Source organism: Hemiscyllium ocellatum, chromosome 6, assembly GCF_020745735.1.
Source record: "Hemiscyllium ocellatum isolate sHemOce1 chromosome 6, sHemOce1.pat.X.cur, whole genome shotgun sequence".
In the NCBI taxonomy this organism is placed as follows: domain Eukaryota; kingdom Metazoa; phylum Chordata; class Chondrichthyes; order Orectolobiformes; family Hemiscylliidae; genus Hemiscyllium; species Hemiscyllium ocellatum.
In genome coordinates this window covers 62,190,367-62,213,168 of record NC_083406.1, presented here as the reverse complement: position 1 = coordinate 62,213,168, position 22,802 = coordinate 62,190,367, and the positions used below count along the sequence as shown (strand labels likewise).

Below are 22,802 nucleotides of genomic sequence, written 5' to 3'. Positions count from 1 at the left end.
AGGCAGCCTGAAGGGATGGTGTGAGCAAGCAGCCTGAGGCAGTGGTAAGTGCAGGTAGTCTGAAGGGATGGTGTGCATAGGCAGCTGGAGGTCTTGCAGCATCTGCGCGGGAGTGATTCAGCCATTGTGGGGATTGCGAGGCCAGCCTGGCTAAGCGCCTAAGAAGGGCTTTAATGTTGAACTTGTAACTTTATTTCTTTCTTTTCTACTCTGTACCTAAGATTTTGCAAAGGGGATACCTTTACACCCATGATGGCGCAGAGAATGGTGACTTTGTAAACTTTCACTGTACTCTTGTATCCTTGTACTTTAGTACATGTGACAATAAAATATAATTCTAATCTTCCATGGAAGATAGTGTGCACTTCACCCCTCAGCTCTTCTTACAATCTTTAACCTCCCACAGCATTCTTTACCAACATTTTTTCCAGTTCAGTCGACTGCCAACGCTTGATTTTTATTAAATCATAGCTAGGTCAGTTCGGGGAAATACACCTCTCTACCCCACCGCCAGCCACGATTTGTAACCTGACCACCCTTCACTACATGCTGAACTTCCACTGTGTCATCCGAAGAAATGCGAACAGATCCTAAAGCTTCACTTCATCCAACATTCTGCAGTCCACATTCTACAGCGCAAAAAAACCCTGTCAATTCATTCCTTATATTCTTGCAGACCTACAATGCCAATTTAAAATAATGTAACTCCTTTTCCTACATGATTCCGAGTGTTCCTCTCTATTTATTAGCTCTACAACCTCACAGATATTTGCTTTCATTCACATTGTCTGCCTGTGTTCCATTCTCTGCTTTATCCTAAACCACCTTCTCCCTTAGTTACATTTCCCATCAATGTATCTTCTAGTGTTTTATTCCTCGGCATTCCGGAAATGAAAACAACTTCTTATCTTCAATTCAAGTGACACCGGAAGTTTATTCCTGTTGCTAATGAAGTCGTCACCTTACTCCGCGTTAGGAGGCTGTTAGTGAACATTTAATCAGGTTTCATTAACTCGGAGCAAGCTGCAACTATGCCTGCGGTTTCTGCAGCTGTCCTAGGTAATACAATGATTTGGAGTGTGAGGGCAAATAAGGGATCTTTAGAGGAACCCTGTATGAGGGTTAATATGAAAAAATGTTCAAGGATTGGCATTTGCCACGAATGGAGTGAGATCTGAAACATTACAATTGTCTTCTGGTGAAAAAAAATCGAAAAAAGTTTCAGAAATAAACATACATTTAGATAATGCCTAGAACATTCTGGTTAGTTGTAGGTTAGATTAGTAGTTAGTTGAGTTTTTTTCTTCTCGGTTTTTTTTCTGTTTGATAAATTTTGGTTATTATTTATTTAAGATTTAACTGTATATCAATGGGTTTTTACTTGGTTTTTTTATTTGTAAACTTGTAAAAATATGTTAAATTTTCAATAAAAGTATCTATTAAAAAAAACCCTAGAAATTACGAGTGTAACTTCCTCCCTAGCAACCGAATTTGGAATGGGGAATGAGCAGGTAGCGAACACAAGCAAGATTGTCCGCTTACCTTCCTGTAGGAATTGTTAACTTTGTCTTCAGTCTTTGGCACTCTCTTCCCTCAGAGAATGATGGACGCGGGATCATAAGTACTTGCCGAGAGAAGGTAGATTTTTCTTAAATAGGTATTTTCCAGTCGACCTGTTCAGAGATGCTATTACACATCTCTGGAGCAGGTGGAACTTGAACTCTGGCCTTCTGCTCCTAATTCTTTTATTGAAAAAAATACAAAAATCTAGCTTTGTATTGAATGCAGACCTTTTTATACATAATGTTAACTAGGTATTTTTGTTTAAAATTTAGTTACTAGCTATAACTAATGATTTTGTTTCAGACTGATTTTTCTGCTGTGAGTTTGAATTCATGTTATCTTTCAGTAGTGTTTATACAAATGGAGTATAATTACAGAAAGAGGCCACTTGGTTCGTAGTGTATGTGCCACCCATAAATGAGTTAACCAGCTTAATCCAACTTTGCAGCATCTGGTCATTATCTTTAGACTTGCACTTCATAGTCTCCTGAATTAAGTTATAATGCTGTTTAAAACCCGTAGCAAGAATGTGCTACACATAGTGTTTTAATAATTCTTTGTCAGAACAGTTTTTTCTTTGATTTTTAAGAATGTAATACTTAAAGTATTATAATTAAAGGCAAATAAAAACCATTTTCTCTTGGACAAGTTTGAATCGCCTGCCAACCAGCACTAGCCTTGCTAACTGCGTATCCATCAGGTTATCTTCCCGCTACTCTCCATGCTGCTCACCCCACTATGCATTGTTTAAGAGCTGCCTGCACTCCATTCTCATACTTTTGATCACAAAGCTATCTAATCACAGAATCCTGTGTGATTGATTGCATCAGACGTCCGTAAAGCTGTTCCTACTCAATGAGAACTTCCAAATTATTTCACTTGGCACCACTGATGAATACTACTTGAGCAAAGCATAAATGCTAAGATGCCCAATGGGATTAAAGTGCTATTATGATTTTTTAAAAAAAATCATTTAATGGAATACAGCTGTTGATGGCTATTATTATCTATTTCTAATTGAAATTGTGGTGGGCCATGTCCTTGAATTGCTGCAGTCCATATAATGTAGATACTCTTATTGTGCTATTAGCAAGAGAATCTAGGATTTTGACCTAGTGACACTATGGGCAATTTAGCATGACCAATTCACACCAATTCACCTGACCTGCACATCTTTGGACTGTGGGAGGAAATCGGAACAACCGGAGAAAACCCATACAAACACTGGGAGAATGTACAAACTCCAGACAACAGGAATTGAACCCAGGTCCCCACCGCTGCGAGGTAACAGTGCTAACTACTGAGCCACCATGCTGCCTGTTGGAGCTGCATTCATCCAGGGAGGTGGAGATGGTCAAACACACGCCCAACTTGTGCTTTTGGTACCTGTCCATCACTTTGATGATCAAAAGTAGGCTGGGGAGTTTGGGTGGTTATGTGTCAAGTTAGAATTGTCCAATGTTTTATGCATAAGAGGTACCTGGGCAATTTTCCACATTGTTGTGTAGATACCCATGTTTGAATGTATATGTCTATCCCAGGCTACCTCCACATCATCTTCTAAACTGCAGAAGGGTGTTAGGGCTAATAGTCTTTGCAAATTCAATGATTTCTGCTGATTTTTGATATCACATTGAATGAATCAAATCAGTTGAAGATTGGTATCTATAATGATGGGGACTTCAGAAGACAGAGATGGATCAGTCACTTGGGACTTGTGGCTAAAAATGATTGCAAATGCTTCAGCCTTGTCCTTTGCACTGTTGTGCTGGGCTCCCCCATCATTGAGGGTGGACATATTTATGGAGCCACCACCTTCAGTCAGTTGTTTAATTGCCAATAATTTGTGCATTTATTGTTTGAAATTGTTTTTTGTTTGACAGCTACAAAGAAGAAGTCTTTTGTCAGTATTCATGATGCAGTGAAAGCCGGTGATGTGAAGGAGCTCGAGCTGATGGTAAAAAATGGAGCCAGCATTAATGAAGTCGATCCCATTCACAAATTCACTCCATTGCAATGGGCGGTGCACTCGGACGGTTTAGAGGTGAAGAAGTATTTCTGTCTGTTAAAATAAGTGCATCTAGATAATTTCAGCAGGTTGTAACCCCAAATTTTGTCAGTGAATTGGATGTAACAGCTATCAGTTGGGTTTTCCAGTAATGACAGCTAAAGAGAAATGAGTTGTTGGATTGAGTGGATCAGTGTTCTGACATTGTTACTTCTCAGCCAGGAGGAGCAGGATTGCTTCCCCGGTCCCACAGTTAACCAGCCATGATCTACCTCCCTGCAATTTGCTATCTGTTTTCACATTTCCTGTCATGCTCTGATTTTTGTCCTGATTCATGTTTTAGCCATTCTCTCCAGTTATTTATAATCTGACCAGTCATCTAACCTGCCACTTAGCTTTGCATAATTAGATACGTTTTCCTTAAGTTTCATATGTTCCTTGATTTCTTCACTTAACCACAGATGGTGGATCCTCCACTTGGAATTTTTCTTAATTGTGGAGATGCACTTATTCTAAGTACAATGAAATATCCCTTTAAAAGTCTACTGATGCTTTTACAATGATTTATCTCCTCAACTTGCATGCTAGTTCACTTCAGCTCAGCTGTCATGCACATATAGTTATTTATGTTTTAAATCCAATCTTAGACCTACTCTTCAGTCCATATTAGGTTTGCTGCTACTTAGAGCTACCTTTACTCTAAGATCATTAACTAATCCTGTCACATGACCAAATATAATACACCTACTCTTGGTCAATTCTAGAATGTGCTGCTTTAGAAAGCTACTTCGGAGATCCAAGATGGTGGCAGTCTGCGTGGTCTGCTGCGCTGGGCTCTGTGCCAGATCCCCAGGCAAGGTGGACCTTTACACCCCCCACCCCCTTACCAAACACCTCCGGGAGAAAAAAGTATTAATTTAAACCTGCTGACCATTTGGAGCTGCTGAAATTGTGTATGAAAGCTTTAAGGACAGGATGAAATTGAATAAAGGAAACGGACCTAAAGGAGTACAGCAGACAGGATACTCCTCTACTGCATCCAGGGTACCTGCAGCCAGTGCTCAATCTTCCGGGGTGGCCCCTTTGGATCTAACTGGACAACAGCATTTAATCTTGGAGTTTGCCAAGATTCAAGCAGCAGTTGAGCCACTATCTGTCATGCTGCCATGGAAATCCAGCTGCTGGAACGAAGAATGGAGGCAATGGAGGGGAGGACCGCGGCACCAGAGACCATGGCGGAGGTCTCAGGAGGAAAGATCCGAACGTTGGAAGACCAGGTTTGGGTCCTTCAGGATCAAGTTCCAACCTGGAAAATAAAAACAGAAGGAAAAACTTACGGATAGTGGGTCTTCAGAAAGCCGAGGACCTCGTTGGCTTCTTGCAGGGGTGGCTCCCAAAGTTCCTGGGGCTGGAGTTGGAGTCGGGCCTGGTAAACGTGGAGAGGAAAGTGAGGACTGCAGATGCTGGAGATCAGAGCTGAAAAATGTGTTGCTGGAAAAGCGCAGCAGGTCAGGCAGCATCCAAGGAGCAGGAGAATCGATGTTTCGGACATAAGCCCTTCTTAAAGGTGGAGGGGGCCCAACGGTTTGCAGTGCACAGGTCCAGGCCGGACCTGCGCCCCTGCACGGTCCTAGTGCAGCTCCTGCATTATAAAGAAAAACAATTAATAGTTGAAACAGCAAGAAGACTGAGAAGGAATTCACAAACTTTAATGTATGAAGGCTGAAGGATAATGTTTTTTCAGGACTTTTCAGGAGCCCTAATTAAGAAGAGAAGGACATTTGATGAAGTCAAGAAAGAATTAAGGGACCTGAACATTCAATATTTCTTGAGGTACCTGGCCGAGTTGCGTATCACCCATGGGGGGAACGATATATAACTTTAACTCTGCAGAAAAGGCGAAAGACTTTGTGAAGTCTTTGAATTGAAGGACCTGAGTTGGGGTGGGAGAGGAAGGGGCATCATTGTGGACTATAGTATGGGTTTTCTTATTGCCCCTTTTTTAACTTCTCTCTCCCCCTTTTTGTGGTTATTGGTTTTATATGTACAGCTCTGTTGTAAAGTTGGAATAATTTTTATATATCGGTCGGTTGAGTATTATCTAAGGCTCCTTTTTTTAAACTGCTGTCTTTTTGATTTTGTATTGGGGGTGGTTGGTAAGGGGGTGGGTGGGGGGTAAAGGTCCACCTTGCCTGGGGATCTGGCACAGAGCCCAGCACAGCAGACCACTCAAACTGCCACCATCTTGGATCTCTGAAGTAGTTTTTTAAAGCAGCCCATTCTAGAATTGACCAAGAGTAGGTATATTATATTTGGTCATGTGACAGGATTGTTTCAGATGAGTGGAGGTAGGGCAATGGGCATCCATTGTTAGCTTTTTAGAATGTAAATAACAGGTTTTCTTCATTTGGGGCTAAGGCATGGCCTCGGCCAGAGTGAGTTAAGATGGTAGTAAGGATTGGGAGGGGTACCCCCTATGGACTAGGGGGTAGACCTCGAGCGAATTGGGGGTTATTTGGGTATTCATTTCAGTTAAATGTAGTGGTTTTCTTTAGTTGTAGTAGTTTTTAGAGGAATAGGTTTCAGATCTCATAGAGTTAATGTCTTTGTAGCTCATCACACCTCAGATAAGTTCCCTTCTCTTGGGAAACCACGGGCTGCTCTGGATGACCATGTCTAGTGATTTGCTCAGGTGGTGCACCTGGAATATAAAAGGACGCCATTCTCCTATTAAAAGAAATAAGATGTTATCAAGCCTTAGGAAGGAAAGAGTGGACATTGCCCTGCTACGGGAGACGCATCTAACTGATGAGAATCTGAAACTGCAGCAGGGGTTTTATAAGAGGGTATTTTTCTCCTCCTTCAGCTCTAAGAGTAGAGGAGTAGCTATACTGGTAAGAAGGAACCTCCCTTTCCAGGTAACAGAGCAGATTAAGGATAAATATGTATGGTTTATCATTCTTAAAGCCCTAGTACATGGAGAAGAGTATGGCTTCTTGAATATATATTGTCATCTGGTGCATCCTCTTTAATTTAGCCATTGCATCAATTAGAAATTTATGAATCTTGGGGTGTGCCGTATGATTATAAGAGGGGATTTTAATTACCTAAATAGACCCAGAGGTTGACAGGGTGCCAAAAGGCCTGGCAGGTACGCGCAGTCTAAGCAGTTGGTGGACATGTGTGAAGAGTTGGGACTAGTGGATATGTGGAGGTACCTCCACCCTAATGGAAGAGACTTTACATTCTACTCCAACCCACACAAGTGCCATACGTGAATTGACGTGTTTTTTATGCCGGCTGATAGTTTGGACAGAACATTGGCGTGCAAAATTGGGAATATAGCTGTTTCAAATCATGCACCAGTGTATCTAGATGTTAAAATCAAGGGTAGTGGAAAAGATGCATGTCACTGGTGCATGGATCCGTTTTGTTAGGGGACAGCAAATTTGTTGAGTATATTAGAAGAGAGTTCAGGGCCTTTTGCGATATCAATTCAAGTCCGGCCAGTAATCCGGCAATACTTTGGGAGGCCACTAAGGCATATTTACGAGGCCTGATCATCTCATATTCGACGACTAGAAGGAGGCAGAGAGAGGAGCAGCAACAGATGCTGGAGGCCTGGCTGAAGGTAGCTGAGAAGACGTATCGTAATAGGCCGTCATTCATTAAACTGCAGCGGGTCATAGCTCTCCGGGCTGTTCTCAACTCATTGCATGCACAAGTGGTGCAAAGAAAGGTCTCCTTTGTCAAACAAAGACTGTTTGAAGTTGGAGATAAACCTGGTAGATATCTGGCTTATTTGACTGGGAGAAAAAAAGCTTCCCAATCCATTACGACTGTTAGGGAGAAGGTTGGTACGATTATCTGTGAGTTGAAAAAATCAATGTTAGGTTTAGGGAATACTTTGCAGAGCTATATTGGTCAGAGGTGGAGGCGAACACGGTACAATGGGAACTCAGTCCTTTTTTGAAAATCTGGACCTCCCCAATATAAACACAGAGCAAGCTTCCATTTTGAATGCCCCTATAATGGTACAGGAAGTGCAGAAAGTAGTAAGGCATCTCCAGAGTGGCAAAGCACTGGGGCCAGATGGATTCCCAACTGAATTCTATAAGGAATTCATAAACATGTTAGTGGAGCCACTCTGGAGATGTATAACTATTCATATGCACAGGATTGTCTGCCACCCTCTATTAGGGAGGCTAATATCTCCCTCCTTTTAAAGAAGGGGAAAGACCTCGAAGACTGTGCTTCATATAAACCAATTTCGCTATTGAATGTAGATTTTAAAATTCTATCCAAGATGCTGGCTCTGAGGTTGGAGAAGGTCCTGTCCCATATGATAAAAGAAGACCAGATGTGTTTTGTTAAAGGCCGTAGCTCCTTCAACAATATCAGGAGAGTACTGAACGTAGTGCAGGTATGCCAGCAAAGATTGATCCTGGGTTTGGTGGTCTCCCTAGACGCAGAGAAGACACTTGATCGGATAGAATGACCGTATCTGTTTGAGGTCCTAGAGCACTGTGGTTTGGGGGTGATCCTTTGCCAGATGGATGGCAGTGTTATATAATAATCCTAAGGCAGCAATCATTACAAATGGTACTAAGTCAGATAACTTTAACATTGGAAGAGGTAGTCGATATGAGTGTCCTTTATCACTTCTGTTATTTACCTTGGCGATTGTGCCATTAGCCGAAGCTATTAGGAGGGCTCCTGAAATAGTAGTGCTAAGGGTGGGCATGGGGGAGCATAATATCACCCTATATGCTGACGACATCCTATTGTTTTTGGCTAATCCGGAGAAGTCTGTTCCTCGACTGATGCAAACAATTAATTCATATGGTAGTTTCTCGGGTTACAGGATCAATTTTACAAAATTGGAAACCATGCCGGTAGGGAGATTAGTGCAGGTGCCTCATCTGAAGGATGGAATGCAGTTCCCACTTAGATAGTTGTCAAAAGGTTTTTTGTATTTGGGAATTTTTATTACTTCTTCCTTCCACCACCTGTTTAAAGCTAACTATGTACAACTACTCGAGAGGATAAAATAGGATTTGCAATGGTGGGAGGGGTTACCGTTATCATGGTTGGGCCGAATAACCCTGATTAAGATGAATGTTCTTCCCCACCTGCTATACCCCATGAGAATGCTCCCATTGTTGTTACCAGACCAAGTGTTATGGAGGCTCAGTAGTTGGCTAGGGTTCTTTATTTGGTGCCACAGGCACCCTCTAATTAAATTCACTAATTGGTAGCTTTTGCAAGGTAAGGGAAGGGTTGATCTTCCGGATTTGAAGAAATACCAAATAAGTGCCCTGTTAACATATGATGGAAACTGTGTACGGGTGAATTCGGAGTCGATTTGGCTTGATATCGAAGCTTTGCAGTCGAGATGTCCTTTAACTAATTTATTATTTATGGATAAGATGAAATCCGTGACCAAGCAGTGTAAGAGCCAAATTATTTTAAATACGGTGAGAGCCTGGAGGATATTGTAGCAAGACGAGGGCAATTAATCTAAGGTCTCACCATTTACCCTTTTGGTGGGAGCCCAAGTATTTAAACCAGGGGCAATGCACTCCGGCTTTAAGGCATAGGAGAATAAGGGAATCTCCTGTCTGGGAGATTTATTCAAGGGAGAGGTCCTAATGTCATTTAGTCAGTTAAGTCAGAAATATGGATTGTCTTTCAGGGACCTTTTCCGATACTTTCAGATAAGGGACTATATACAGAGGAAGACCACACTCCTGACCCGGTATTCCAAATCAGATGTGGAGAAAAGAGTATTCCGGTGTATAGGAGCACTTTATATCATTTACAGGAAGGTCATGCCCTGGGGGACGTGGAAGGACTCTGTAGGACGAGGAATCGAGAGTTAGGAGAGGATATTTCATTGGAGGTATGGGAAGACATATGGGGAAATGTAAGAAAAATGTCAGTATGTAACAGAGCAGAGGCCATGCAACTGAAGATCTTACACAGGGCTCATATGGCACTAGAGAGGCTAGCTAAGTTCAAGAGAGGAACGTCATCAGGGTGTTCCAAATGTAACATTAGTCTAGGCACTCTCACACACTGCTACTGGTCATGTAAGATCTAGAGATATTGAAGTGCTATAGTAAGGGAGTTAAAGGACATCCCGGGGATTGAAATTAACGTGGATCTGGTATTTCTTCTTTTGGGGTTGCCAAATTTGCCCTGTGTCTGGGAACACAGGAAGAGATTGTGTAACATTTTTACCCATTCTGCGAGGAAGAACATTCTAGTGAATTGGATGTCAGAAAAACCACCAGGTCTTAAGGGGTGGCGTAGGCTGGTGATGGAGCATCTCTCCAAGACTACCTCACAAATATGGTGCACCACAAAATGGAGCAGTTTTACAAGACATAGCTGCCCTTTTCAAATTGTATTGACGCTGACTTATCAGCAATATTAATTAGAGCCATGGTATAGCCATGGGAATCAGTATGGGTGCCTGTGGGTCCCTGTGAAGAGGAGATGGGGGGGGAAAAAGAATGTGGCTACTATAGATGGGAGGGATACCAGAGATGGGAGCCTCAGTGGAGGTGTGATGAGTGAGATAGAATAAAGTAGTGAGATATAATTTAATTTAAATTAGTATTTATTTAATATGTTTGGAGTTTAGTTTAAGTTAAGTGGATATGTTCTGGAAGAGAGGTAGGTTGTTCATTAGTAATAGTGTTGTGTTTTGACTTTGTACTGCCTTTTTTCAGTTTTGATCGTGTTATTCTTTTTTTGTATATAAATGTTTTGTAAAAGATTTAAAAAAGGTTTTCAATAAAAATATTGATTTTAAAAAAAACTACTTCAAACATTCTCTGAACTCCTCACAGCTAATATTTTTAATCTGATTTTTTTCAGTTTATATGTAGATAATAGTGTAGATTTATTACAAGCAGCTTGTATGATTCTTCTTCCTATGTTGTAGTTACTGTTTGCAAGATGAGGATCACTCCCACTTGTGACTTTGTCCCCCTCCTATTCCTCATTTTCGCCAATATAAATTCTAAATCCTGAATTCTAACTATTGTACGAAAGCATCTTTAATTAGAAGTGCTATTCTTTTACCTTTACCTGTATTCCTATTTCCTTGAATGTTATATACTCCTTAATTTTCAAGACTCAATCCTTATCACTCTTGCTGGTATATTCTTAGTTTTTTTTTGCTCTCTGCCCCTTCCTGCCCTTCTCTGATCTTTATTTTCTATATTAATATTTTGCTGTCCTATCTTGATTTGCTTGACTCTCCATGGCATTGTTCAGTTTAAAGTCCTCTTCCCTAGTGATGTGGCTGGCAAAAACACCAATGCCAGACAATTCAGGTGTAGACTATTCCACCAATAGTGCTTCCATTTTCCCAGTACTGATACCAATACCTCAAGGCTGAAACCCTCTTCTCCTACGTCAGTCTTTGAGCCATGCATTCACTCATTTAATGTTATTTATATAATACTAATTTATACATGACTCTAGTAGCAATCCAGAAATTATTAGATTTGAGGTTTTGCTTTTTAATTTAGCACCTCACTTCTCATCGTCCCTCAGCAGAACTTCTTTCCTGTTCTACGTATGTTGTTTGTACCAGCCATCAGATTCTTCCCTTTTCACTGTGTGTTCTACCTCAGCCCAGAGCTGACATTCCAAACCATAACACAGCCTTCTGGACTCAGATCATTTGCAGAGGATAGTACCAATCCCTCACACTGTACTGCTCCCTCCTTCCACTACATTTCTTTTTGCTCCCCCTCTTGAAAGGCTTTCTGTATCGTGATACCATGACCAGTTTTCACAAACCCTATAACCCTCTATCTCATTCAAACATGCTGGAAAACATCAAAGCTGTTGAACAATTGCAAAGACCCTTGTCTTCCCCATGCCTGCCTCACTTCCAGTCACACACTCCTGTCCCTGACCACTGACCAAATCAGAAGAGTTATTCTAAGGGGTCTCCTGGAATAAAGTGTCCAGGCAAATTACCTCACTTTCTTTCTCTCCAGCCAACAGTCCTCCCTATCATCACCCTACTCACCATCCACTCAATTCCCATCTGAACCAATCCTCGGTGCTAAGTTTCTGGTCCCTTACCCACCTTCCTGTAAAAATTGGGTAAAGAATCAGAAACTAACTATACATTGGAGATTCTCAGAAAAAATGTTTGCAAATCACAAGAGTGGAGATGTAAAAAAAGATACGAGGGAGGCAGAAATAATTGAAGAGTTGAACCTGAACACACAGCACAGGATTAAAAACAGGGGTCTAAGGATAGGAGTTTTAGGACTAAGATGAGGAGAAACCTCTTCTACAGAGAGTGGTGAGTCTATGGAATTCTCTGCTACGGGAAATGGATAAAGCCAAAACATTGAATGTTTTCAAGAATAAGTTAGATATATTTCTAAGGGTTAAGGGGATCAAAGAGTATGAGGACAAAGCAGGAGCAGAAAGCTAAGATGGATCATATTAAATGACAGAAAGTTGCAAAGGGCTAAGTGGCCTATTCCTGTTCTTACTTCATATATAACATTATTAGAAATGTTCATTACTACTATTGTCAACTTACAACATGCAATTAAACTGCAACCAAAGCTCATGCTGTGCTTTACTCATTCTCATTCTCCCTGGTATCTCCTGTTTTTACCAAATTTCTGATCAAAGGTGTTAAATTATGTAAATCATTGCTAGCTTTACATATGTTAACATGTAAAAACTAAGAGACTGAGTTGGTTAGTTGATACAGGGAAAAGAATCAGTCATCTTATCTGTTAATTTTGGAAAAAAAAAGTATTTTTTAAAAATATGTTTGGGATAGTCAAGGTTCAATAGTATTTTTAATTTCTCTTTTGCCAGTGAATTAATTGTATGGTAAAAATTTAAATAATCATCCAAATAATCATTACCAGCCTTACTTATTATAAAATTAGAAATATGTTCTAACCTTATTAAAAAGAAGCCAAATACTTACAGTTCAATTTTGATATTACAGTGTCTGCACTGGTTGCTTTGGCACGGTGCTGATCTGACAGATGTAACTTCCAGGGGCTGGACAGCAGCACATATCGCAGCCATCAGGGGTCACGATGCCTGTATGCAGGTAAGTTAATTTTATTTTTGTGTTATTCTGACCCAAAATAAATACTTCAATCAATGCAAAATTTTGAAAAATTAGGTTTAATGTCAAGCATATGTTATATGCATTTTTCTGCTAATTTGAAGAGGAGAGAAGGATGACTGAATAGAATCTTTCAAATCATAAATGTTATTTCAATCCAGTAAACAGGTTGAAGTTCACACCTCTTCACCCTCTCAGATCTCCACGTCATTTATCCCTAATTTCTTTCTGTAAAGCAGAAAGGTCATGCTGAAGTAGTCTAGGCTGAGGTTAGAAATGGGAAAGGAGAGGTCACCCTATTGGGAATTTTTTATAGGCCTCTGAATAATTCCAAAGATGTAGAAGAAAGGATAGCAAAGATGATTCTTAGTAGGAGCGAGAGCGACAGGGTAGTTATTATGGGGGATATTAACTTTCCAAATATTGACTGGGAATACTATAGTTTGAGTACTTTAGATGGCTCAGTTTTGTCCAATCCGAGCAAGAGGGTTTCCTGACACAGTATGTAGACAGGCCAACAAGGGGGGAGGCCACATTAGATTTGGTACGGTGTAATGAACCCGGCCAGGTGTTCGATTTGGAGGTAGGTGAGCATTTTGGTGATAGTGACCACAATTTGGTTATGTTTACTTGAGTAATGGAAAGGAATAGGTGTATACCGCAGGGCAAGAGTTATAGCTGAGGAAAAGGCAATTATGATGCATTTAGGCAAGATTTAGGATGCATAGTATGGGAAGGAAACTGCAGGGCATGGGCACAGTTGAAATGTGGAGCTTATTCAAGGAACAGCTACTTTGTGTCCTTGATAAGTATGTACTTGTCCGGCAGGGTAGAAGTTGTCGAGCAAGGGAGCAGTGGTTTACTAAAGAAGTATTCAAGAGGAAAAAGGCAGCTTTTGTTAGGATGAGACGTGAAGGCTCAATTAGGGCGCTTGAGAGTTACAAATCAACCAGGAAAGACCTCGAGAGAGTTAGGAAGAGCCAGGAGAGGACATGAGATGTCAGTGGGAAATTATGTGTGGAGTCAGAAGAGATAGTGGAAGCGCTAAATGAAAACTTTTCGTTAGTCTTCACACTGGAAAAAGACAATGTTGTCGAGGAGAATACTAAGATACTGGCTACTAGAATAGATGGGATTGAGATGCACAAGGAGGAGATGTTAGCAATTCTGGAAAGTGTGAAAATAGATAAGTCCCCTGGGCTGGATGGGATTTATCCTAGGATTCTCTGGGAAACCAGGGAGGAGATTGCCAAGCCCTTTGGCTTTGATCTTTATGTCGTCATTGTCTACAGGAAGAGTTACAGAAAGCTGGAGGATAGCAAATGTTGAGCCCTTGTTCAAAAAGGGGAGTAGAGACAACCCTGCTAATTTTAGACCAGTGAGCCTTACTTTGATTGTGAGTAAAATGTTGGAACAGGTTATAAGAGATAGGATTTACAAATATCTAGAGAGGAATAAGTTGATTAGGGATAGTTGACATGGTTTTGTGAAGGGTAGGTTGTGACTTACAAACCTTATTGAGTTCTTTGAGAAGGTGACCAAGCAGGTGAATGAGGGTAAAGCAGTTGATGTGGTACATATGGATTTCAGTCAGACGTTTGATAAAGTTCCCCCACAGTCAGCTATTGCTCAAAATATGGAGACATAGGATTGAGGATGATTTAGCGGTTTGGATCAGAAATTGGCTAGCTGAAAGGAGACAGAGGGTGGTGGTTGATGGGAAATGTTCATCCTGGAATTCAGTTACTAATGGTGTACTGCAGGGATCTGTTTTGGGGCCACTGCTGTTTGTCATTTTTATAAATACCTGGTTGAGGGTGTAGAAGGAAGGTTGGTAGAGTTGTGGATGATGCTGAAGGATGTTGTTGGTTACACAGGGACATAGATAAGCTGCAGAGTTGGGTTGAGAGGTGGCAAATGGGACTTAATGCAGAAAAGTATGAGGTGCTTCACTTTGGAAGGAGCAACAGGAATAAAGAGTAGTGGGCTAATGGTCAAATTCTTGGTAGTGTAGATGAACAGCAAGATCTCAGTATCCATGTACATAGATCCCTGAAAATTGCCACCCAGATTGATAGGGTTGTTAAGAAAGCATACAGTGTGTTAGCTTTTATTGGCAGAGGGATTGGGTTTCGGAACCATGAGGTCATGTTGCAGTTGTACAGAACTCTGGTGCGGCCGCACTTGGAGTATTGTGTACAGTTCTGGTCACCGCATTATAGGAAGGATGTGGAAGCTTTGGAAAGGGTTCAGAGGAGATTTACTAGGATGTTGCCTGGTATGGAGGGAAGGTCTCACGAGAAAGGTTGAGGGACTTGAGGCTGTTTTCCTTAGAGAGAAGAAGGTTGAGAGGTGATTTAATTGAGCCATAGAAGATAATCTGAGGGTTAGACATGGTACCTTTTTCCTCGGATGGTGATGGCCAGCACGGGAGGACATAGCTTTAAATTGAGGGGTAATAGATATAGGACAGATGTCAGAGGTAGTTTCTTTACTCAGAGATTAGTAGGGGCATGGAACACATTGCTTGCAACTGTCGTAGACTCATCAACATTAACGGCATTTAAGTGGTCACTGGATAGAAATATAGATAAAATTGAACGGTGTAGATTTGGTGGGCTTCAGATTGTTTTCACAGGTTGGTGCAACATCGAGGGCTGAAGGCCTGTACTGCGCTCTAATGTTCGGTGTTCTAAAGTTACACTTAAAAATACTTGGATGTAAATTTGAAATCTGAAACCTACACGACTATGGACCAAAAAGTTAAAATTGAGATTAGGTTGGAATTCCTCAACCAGCACAGACAATTGGCCTCCTTGTGTGCCACAACCTTTCTAAATTTCTATTTCACAATGAGAAGCATAGTATAATGTCTTTATGTATTGGTCCACAGGCCCTGGTAACAAATGGTGCCAATTTAACAGCAAAGGATGATAGAGGCTGTACTCCACTGCATTTGGCTGCTGCCCATGGACATTCCTACACACTTCAGACTATTCTTCGCAGTGGTGTGGTAAGGAACTGTTACTAAGCTATATGGATTGATTTTACTGAAAGAAAATGTCAGAGCCTTTAGGAAAGGAAAGATGGCCATTCAAGCATTCATTGTAGAAAGCAAAATAGATACTATAGATTATGTGAACATTTAAAAACTTTAAAAGTATTTTTTTAAAATTGTTTATTTCAATAGCCAGGTAAGATGCATTAGATAACTTGAATTGATTTCAAAATTTTAAATGCTGAGAACTTTGATATTGGAATGCCCATCCTGTCACAGGAATTGCAGAATTTTATGGAGGCATCGTTGATAATATTTTTCAAGGTGTTTGAGGTGTCTGCTGTAAATTGTCCACACAGCTGACATATACAAAAGGGCTAGTAATACTGCTGCCTTGTAGATTATCAGTGTGTTGCTGGGTTTGAAGTCATTGACATTAAAACACTCTGTTCCTCAGATAACCAAAAGCTGCATTGGCACACTGGAGCCAATGTTGAATTTAATTGTCAATGTCTCCTCTCAATGAGAGGAGGCTCCAAAAGTAGAAGAATTAATCTAAATTGTCCAAAGACTTGCTGTGGCAATGTTGTGTAATGGGAGAAGGCTGATAGAAGTCCTTTGTCTTATTTAACCTAAGGTCCACCCTCCTATTTGTCTCAGTGGACACACCGATGATAAGTTGGAACTCAGCCTCTGAGTGTGCACACATGCAAGCATTATTTGCATGCAGCAGCTTGCAACAGGAATTGGGTCTTCACTGTTCTGGATGTATGTTCAACATGTTCCTGCTTATTTGTGTAGTTAAGCCTCATACCAGTGCAGAGCTTCATGCATTATGGGTACAGTGCTGTGACAAGGAAGATAGAGAAGAGCATGTCATTATGATAAATGTGCATTGGATCTGTGATGGACCTATTGATAAGGATCACTGCTTGCATGCTATTGTGCAGCTGGTAGAAAATGGAAGATGATCCATGGTCTCCCAGTTGACAGCAAGAGGTCAAAGGAGGTCATTTATAGATTTTGCTAAAGCTGTCTGCATTTTTCTTGAATTTGTCTTGCAGGTCTCATCCACTCTGCCTCTAGATGTTAATATTCCCTCTCAGCTGTGCAGCCGTTTAGAGAGTACACAATACTGTTCACATTGACTGGTGGTTCTGGAAGTCACTGTTGGGTAAAACTTCAGAGATCTGCAGTGGCAGTATGAAAAATCTGAGGGAATGTAGCTTTTTTTAAAATACACTCCTGCTGTGTAGGTGGCATTAGCTGGGCCAGCATTTATTGTCCATCCCTTTGTTGTCCTTGAGAAGGTAGTGGTGAGCTGCCTTTTTGACCATTGCAATCCATGTGCTGTAGGTAGACCCATGATGCTATGAAGAAAGGAGTTCCAGGATTTTGACCCAGCAATACTGAAGGAACTGTAGTATATTTCCATGTCACAACAGAGAGGAACATTGTAGGTGGTGGTGTTCCCAGTTATGTGCTGCTTTATGGATGGAAGTCCTGTGACTCCAAGAAGAGCTCTTCAGTTTCCTGTTCCCAGTGGCTGAGAAGGATTTTTGCAATGGTCTTGCCTGTGACAGACAGCACGGAAACACCTCTGTATTTGCTGTTACAGATTCAGTGTTTAGGATATCCCTGGCCGCCTCTTCCCTCTCCAGTTGAGACTATATAAACAAGCCAAGAGCAATTTTCTGCCATTTTCAGTATTTCCACCGGTGCTAGCAACCTTTTTGGTTCTCAGCCTTTCAGCCTCATGTCAGGCTAGGGTTGGGATGACATGGTAACAAGTAGCATGCTGCAGGCTGTGGTCTAGTGCATTCATTCATCGTGGCTGAGGAGATTCTCAAAGTCTTTACAAAGTCCTTGAATCCATTGATATTGAATTTCCTATGGAATGATTCTGCTGCTGCTGTTAATGGGCAGGGCTGATAGAGATACAAGACGGGATGAGATAATGGTCAGTCCAGCAGTCATCAGCTGCTGTCATGGCGCACGTGATCAGCTCAAGAAGGTATATCTGAGGTAGGCCACCAGTTTTGTGAAATTGGTTTTGGCACAAAACAAAAATCTATTGTCTCAGAAAGCCCATGTGAAAGAAGCAATTTCCTCGTGACACTTCGGTTCATCCTAACCCAGAAACGGTACACCATTTATCATCAATGCATAGCACCAACCCTAGATGCAACAGATGAAGCCAAGGAAGCTTTCTACCTCCAGCCTTGATTAATAGCTATCCCATGTTCCAAAGGGAAAGCAGTTGATTCTGCTTCATGATTTCAACTGTGTATCACTCAGGGCAATGTTGGTGATGCTATAGTGCTGGAGTGCTGTTATAGTGATGTTAATGGTGGTGCAATATTCAGGCCTGTTGCAGCTAGGATTACCCATGAGACAACTCGTGCAAATCCTAAATTCACTTTGAAGATGTAAAGCTTCCTTTAAGGTGAGATGGCTTTTGCTCACTAACTACCCTTCAGTCTTCATGGAGCAAGATCTTTGACCGAGGGTGGAAGTAATTGAGACGATTAGACTCCAACTGGATGAATGGGAACTAAAATGAATACTTTTTACCCCAATTGCCCCCATCCTGGGAGCTCCAGTCTTGATAGTTTGTGGGTCAATGTCAAAGCACATATCCATGGGCCCTTGTAATATCAACAAAGAGACATTTCTGCCACAGAACCCATCATTCGGGTCTGGACCTCCTTTCCACCATTTTATTAACTGGTCGGATCCATCTTTGTCCTCGCTGTATCTCATCTGGGCATTCACCTAAGAGCTCCTTTGTGACGTCACTCTTTGAGTTGGCATCCTGGTGACAGTTGCCGTGCCCACTGTATTCCCCCATCCCTCATTGTGGTCCCTTCACTAATAGGCTGCCTTTATCCCAGTTGTTCAGTCTTTCCTGCTGCTCCCCTCCACATTCCTACCACCTCTGTAATGCATTTATCAACACTACTGGTGTTACTCTTTCCCATTGGTAAGGAAGCTTTAAGTAACTCTTAAGGTTGATTTTATTATAGAAAATTTCATGGTCTCTGGGAAAATGATATCATTCATGTATTCAATGCACAAAGTAAAATAGACACAATAGTTTTTGAAAATAACTACTTATTTTATTGGCAGCTAAGTGTTCTTTGGTAAATTGAATTGATTTCATTTATTTTGAACACAATTGTGGAAATTATTACCTAATTTATTTTTCAGGGCTGCAGTTGGATACGCTAGGTCACAAAATACGCTCAAGGTTTGCTGAAATTTGTCATTGAATAGCATTTTTCTGTTTGTTTTGCTCCTAGGACACAAATTCAACAGACAAAACTGGTTGGAGGAGTGTCCATTATGCAGTTTTTCATGGCAGGCTGGGCTGCTTGCAGCTTCTCGTCAGATGGGGAGCGGATGTGAGTGAGGTGGACCGTGATGGCAATTTACCAGGTACTGTAAACTCCTCAGTATCCAAAGCATCAAATTATACTTGGTGAGGTTTTGGCAAAAAAAATTCTTCTTCCACACCTGCCATTCAAGTAACATTACAGTGCTGTAAATAAATTGCGAGCCAGCAACCAGATGCATTGAAGTCCACTATAATGTGTCTCCTGTTCAAATGCATTGTACAGTAAAGTATCTTTTGTACTATTGTTCTTATAAGCATATATTTTGTTCTGCAAAGGTTTAGATTAAACTATTTAGTATTGTTGGTATAGTTGTACTCATGAGGTGGGCTGGTATTTGGCTGAGTCAGGGGTATGAGGCATTCTGTGGTTTAGACTATTATATTACAGCTTTCTGTGAATGCTAGGAATGGCCTCTTGGTTTGAGATCCCACTGTGAACTTGGAGTTGATCTGAGTCACACCAATTACTTGAGAATGTTTGCGGACTGCCTAGTAACCCTTGATTTCATGCCAGAGTCTAAACATTGCTGGCTTTGATCAGCACATGTTCTACAGATGTTTCAATTATAACAGTGTACCAAATACAAGGTGCACTTCAACAACCCTCCATGGTTCCTTCAATCACACTTTCTAAAGGTAGGGGAAGGACAAGATCAGTTGATGCATGGGAACACTGATCCCTAATAAGTACAGAGTACTTATTAATGTAAGTCAGAAGTCACATGACGCTGAGCTATAGTTCATCAGGTTTATTTGAAATCACAAATTTTTGGAGCATTGCTCCCTCACCAGGTGAAGTGCTTCGAAAGCTTGTGATTTCAAATAAACTTGTTGGACCATAACCTAGTGCCATGTGACTTCTGACTTTGTCCACCCCAGTCCAACACTGGCACTTCCACATTATAAAATAATGAGGGGTGTCGCATTAGTGGTAGGTTGCCTTTAATGTAAGTTGGGGGAATTTCAAGAGTTGAGGGCACATTTTTAAGCAGAGAGGAGAGAGAGTTAAAAAAGACATGAAGGGCAAATCTTTTACACAGAGGGTGGTTCGTGTGTGGAATGAACTTCCAGAGGAAGTGATGGATGCAACATTTAAAAGACATTTGGATAAGTATGTGAATAGAAAGGTTTGGAGAGTGATGGGGCAGGAGCAGGCAGGTGGGACTAGTTCAGTTTGGGATTATGGTCAGCATGGACTGGTTGGACTGAAGAGTCTCTTTCTGTGCTGTATGACTCAATGACTCTATAATATCACTGCATTTATAGAGACGTGGCTCCGGGATGGACAGGACTGGCAGCTTAATGTTCCAGGATACAAATGCTATAGCAAGGATTGAAAGAGGGGTAAGAGAGGAGGGAGAGTAGCGTTTTTGTTGAGGGATAACATTACAGCTGTACTTGAGGAGGATATTCCTGGGAATACATCCAGGGAAGTTATTTTGGGTAGAACTGAGAAAAAGGAAAGTGATGATCAACATATTGGGATTGTACTATAAACCCCCCCCAGTAGTCAGCAGGAAATAATTCTATTAGTTTTAAAATAGTGATGGAAAAGGATAGACCAGATCTAAAAGTTGAAGTTCCAAATTGGAGGAAGACTAATTTTGACGCTATTAGGGAAGAATTTTCAAAAGTTGGTTGGGGGCAGATGTTCGCAGGTAAAGGGACAGCTTTAAAAAGCCTTCAGGAATGAGACGACGAGTGTCCAGAGACAGTATATTCCTGTTAGGGTGAAGGGCAAGGCTGTAGGTAATACTGGATGACTAGAGAAATTGAGGTTTTGGTTAAGAAAAAGAAGGAAGCGTATGTCAGGTATAGACAGCAGAGATCAAGTGAATCGAATGTACAGGCAGTAGGAGTATACTAATGAGGGAAATCTGGAGGGCAAAAGGGGAACATGAGATAGGGGTAAGGATGATTAAAGGGATTCTATAAATATATTAAGGACAAAAGGGTAACTAGGGAGAGAATAGGGCCCCTCAAAGATCAGCAAGGCAGCTCATGTGTGGAACAGCAGCAGATGGGGGGAGATACTAAATGGGTATTTTGCATTAGTTTTACATTTGAGGGTATGGGAGATATAGGTTGTGGGGAAATAGATGGTGACATCTTGAAAAATGGCTATATTATAGGGGAGGAGGTGCTGGATATCTTAAAACGCATAAAGTTGGATAAATCCCCTGGACCTGATCAGGTGTAACCTAGAAATCTATGGGAAGCTGGGGAAGTGATTACTGGACCCCTTGCTCAGATATTTGTATCATTGATAGTCACAGGTGAGGTGCCGGAAGACTGGAGGTTGGCTAATGTGGTGCTACTGTTTAAGAAAGGTGGTAAGGACAAGCCAGGGAACTATAGACCAGTGATGGGCAAGTTGTTGGAGGGAATCCTGAGGGACAGGATTTACATATTTTGGAAAGGCAAGGTCTGATCAGGGATAGTCCACGTGGCATTATGCATGGGAAATCATGTCTCACTAACTTAATTGAGTTTTTTGAAGAAGTAACAAAGAGGATTGATGAGGACATAGCGTAGACGTGATCAATATGGAGTTCAGTAAGGCGTTCAAGAAGATTCCTCATGTTAGCTAGTTGGCAAGGTTCGATCACTTATAATAGAATCATTCCTGAAGAAGCGCTCGTGCCCGAAACGTCGATTCTCTTGCTCCTTGAATGCTGCCTGACCTGCTGCGCTAGATCACTTATACTACAAGGAAAACTAGCCGTCTGGATACAGAACTGGCTTGCAAGTACAAGACAGAGGGGGGTGGAGAGTTGCTTTTTAGACTGGAGGTCTATGACCAGTGATGTGCCACAAAGATCAGTGCTGGGTCCACTGCTTTTTGTCATGTCTTTTAAATAATTTGGATATGAACAGAGGAGGTATAGTTAGTAAATTTGTAGATGACACTAAAGTTGGAGGTGTAGTGGATAGTGAAGATTACCTCTGAGTACAATGGGATCTTGATCAGATGGGTCAGTGGGCCGGGGAGTAGCAGATGGTGTTTAAATTAGATAAATGTGAGGTGCTACACTTTGCAAAGGGAAATCATGGCAGGACTTATACACTTAACGGTAAAGTCCTGGGGAGTATTGCTGAACAAAGGGACCTTGGAGTCTTGGAGTGCAGGTTCATAGTTCCTTGAGAGTGGAGTCGCAGGTAGATAGGATAGTGAAGAAGACCTTTGCTAGCTTTCCTTTACTGGTCAGAACATTGAGTACAGGAGTTGTGAGGTCATGTTGCAGCTGTCCAGAACATTTATTCCTGATGAAGGGCTTTTGCCCGAAACGTCGATTTTGCTGCATTTTGGATGCTGCCTGAACTGCTGTGCTCTTCCAGCACCACTAATCCAGAATCTGGTTTCCAGCATCTGCAGTCATTGTTTTTACCCAGAACATTGGTTAGACCACTTTTGGAACATTGTGTACAATTCTGGTCTCTCTTCTATAGGAAGGATGTTGTGAAATTTGAAACGGTTCAGAAAGATTTACAAGAATATTGCCAGGGTTGGATTGTTTGAACTATATAGGGAGAGGCTGAATATTCTGGGGCTGTTTTCCCTGGACCATTGGCGGCTGAGGGGTGTCCTTGTAGAGATTTATAAAATCATGAGGGACATGGATAGGGTAAATAGACAAGTGCTGGCAAATGAGACCAGATTAATTTGGTCAGCATGGGCGAGGTGGACCAAAGGGTCTGTTTCGTA

At 41.4% G+C, this 22,802-nt stretch overlaps 1 protein-coding gene across 1 annotated transcript in view; it reads left to right on the top strand.

Moving 5' to 3' along the window:
• The first annotated feature begins 1,001 nt into the window (after positions 1-1,001).
• The window catches only part of LOC132816716 (ankyrin repeat domain-containing protein 42-like), a 46,506-nt gene continuing 24,705 nt past the window's right edge, over positions 1,002-22,802 (top strand). The window contains exons 1-5 of the mRNA XM_060826607.1: positions 1,002-1,059; positions 3,447-3,607; positions 12,576-12,683; positions 15,595-15,714; positions 19,002-19,137. Of these exons, the coding sequence (XP_060682590.1) occupies positions 1,032-1,059; positions 3,447-3,607; positions 12,576-12,683; positions 15,595-15,714; positions 19,002-19,137 (553 nt within the window). The 5' untranslated portion in view covers positions 1,002-1,031. The remainder of the gene's footprint in view (positions 1,060-3,446; positions 3,608-12,575; positions 12,684-15,594; positions 15,715-19,001; positions 19,138-22,802) is intronic.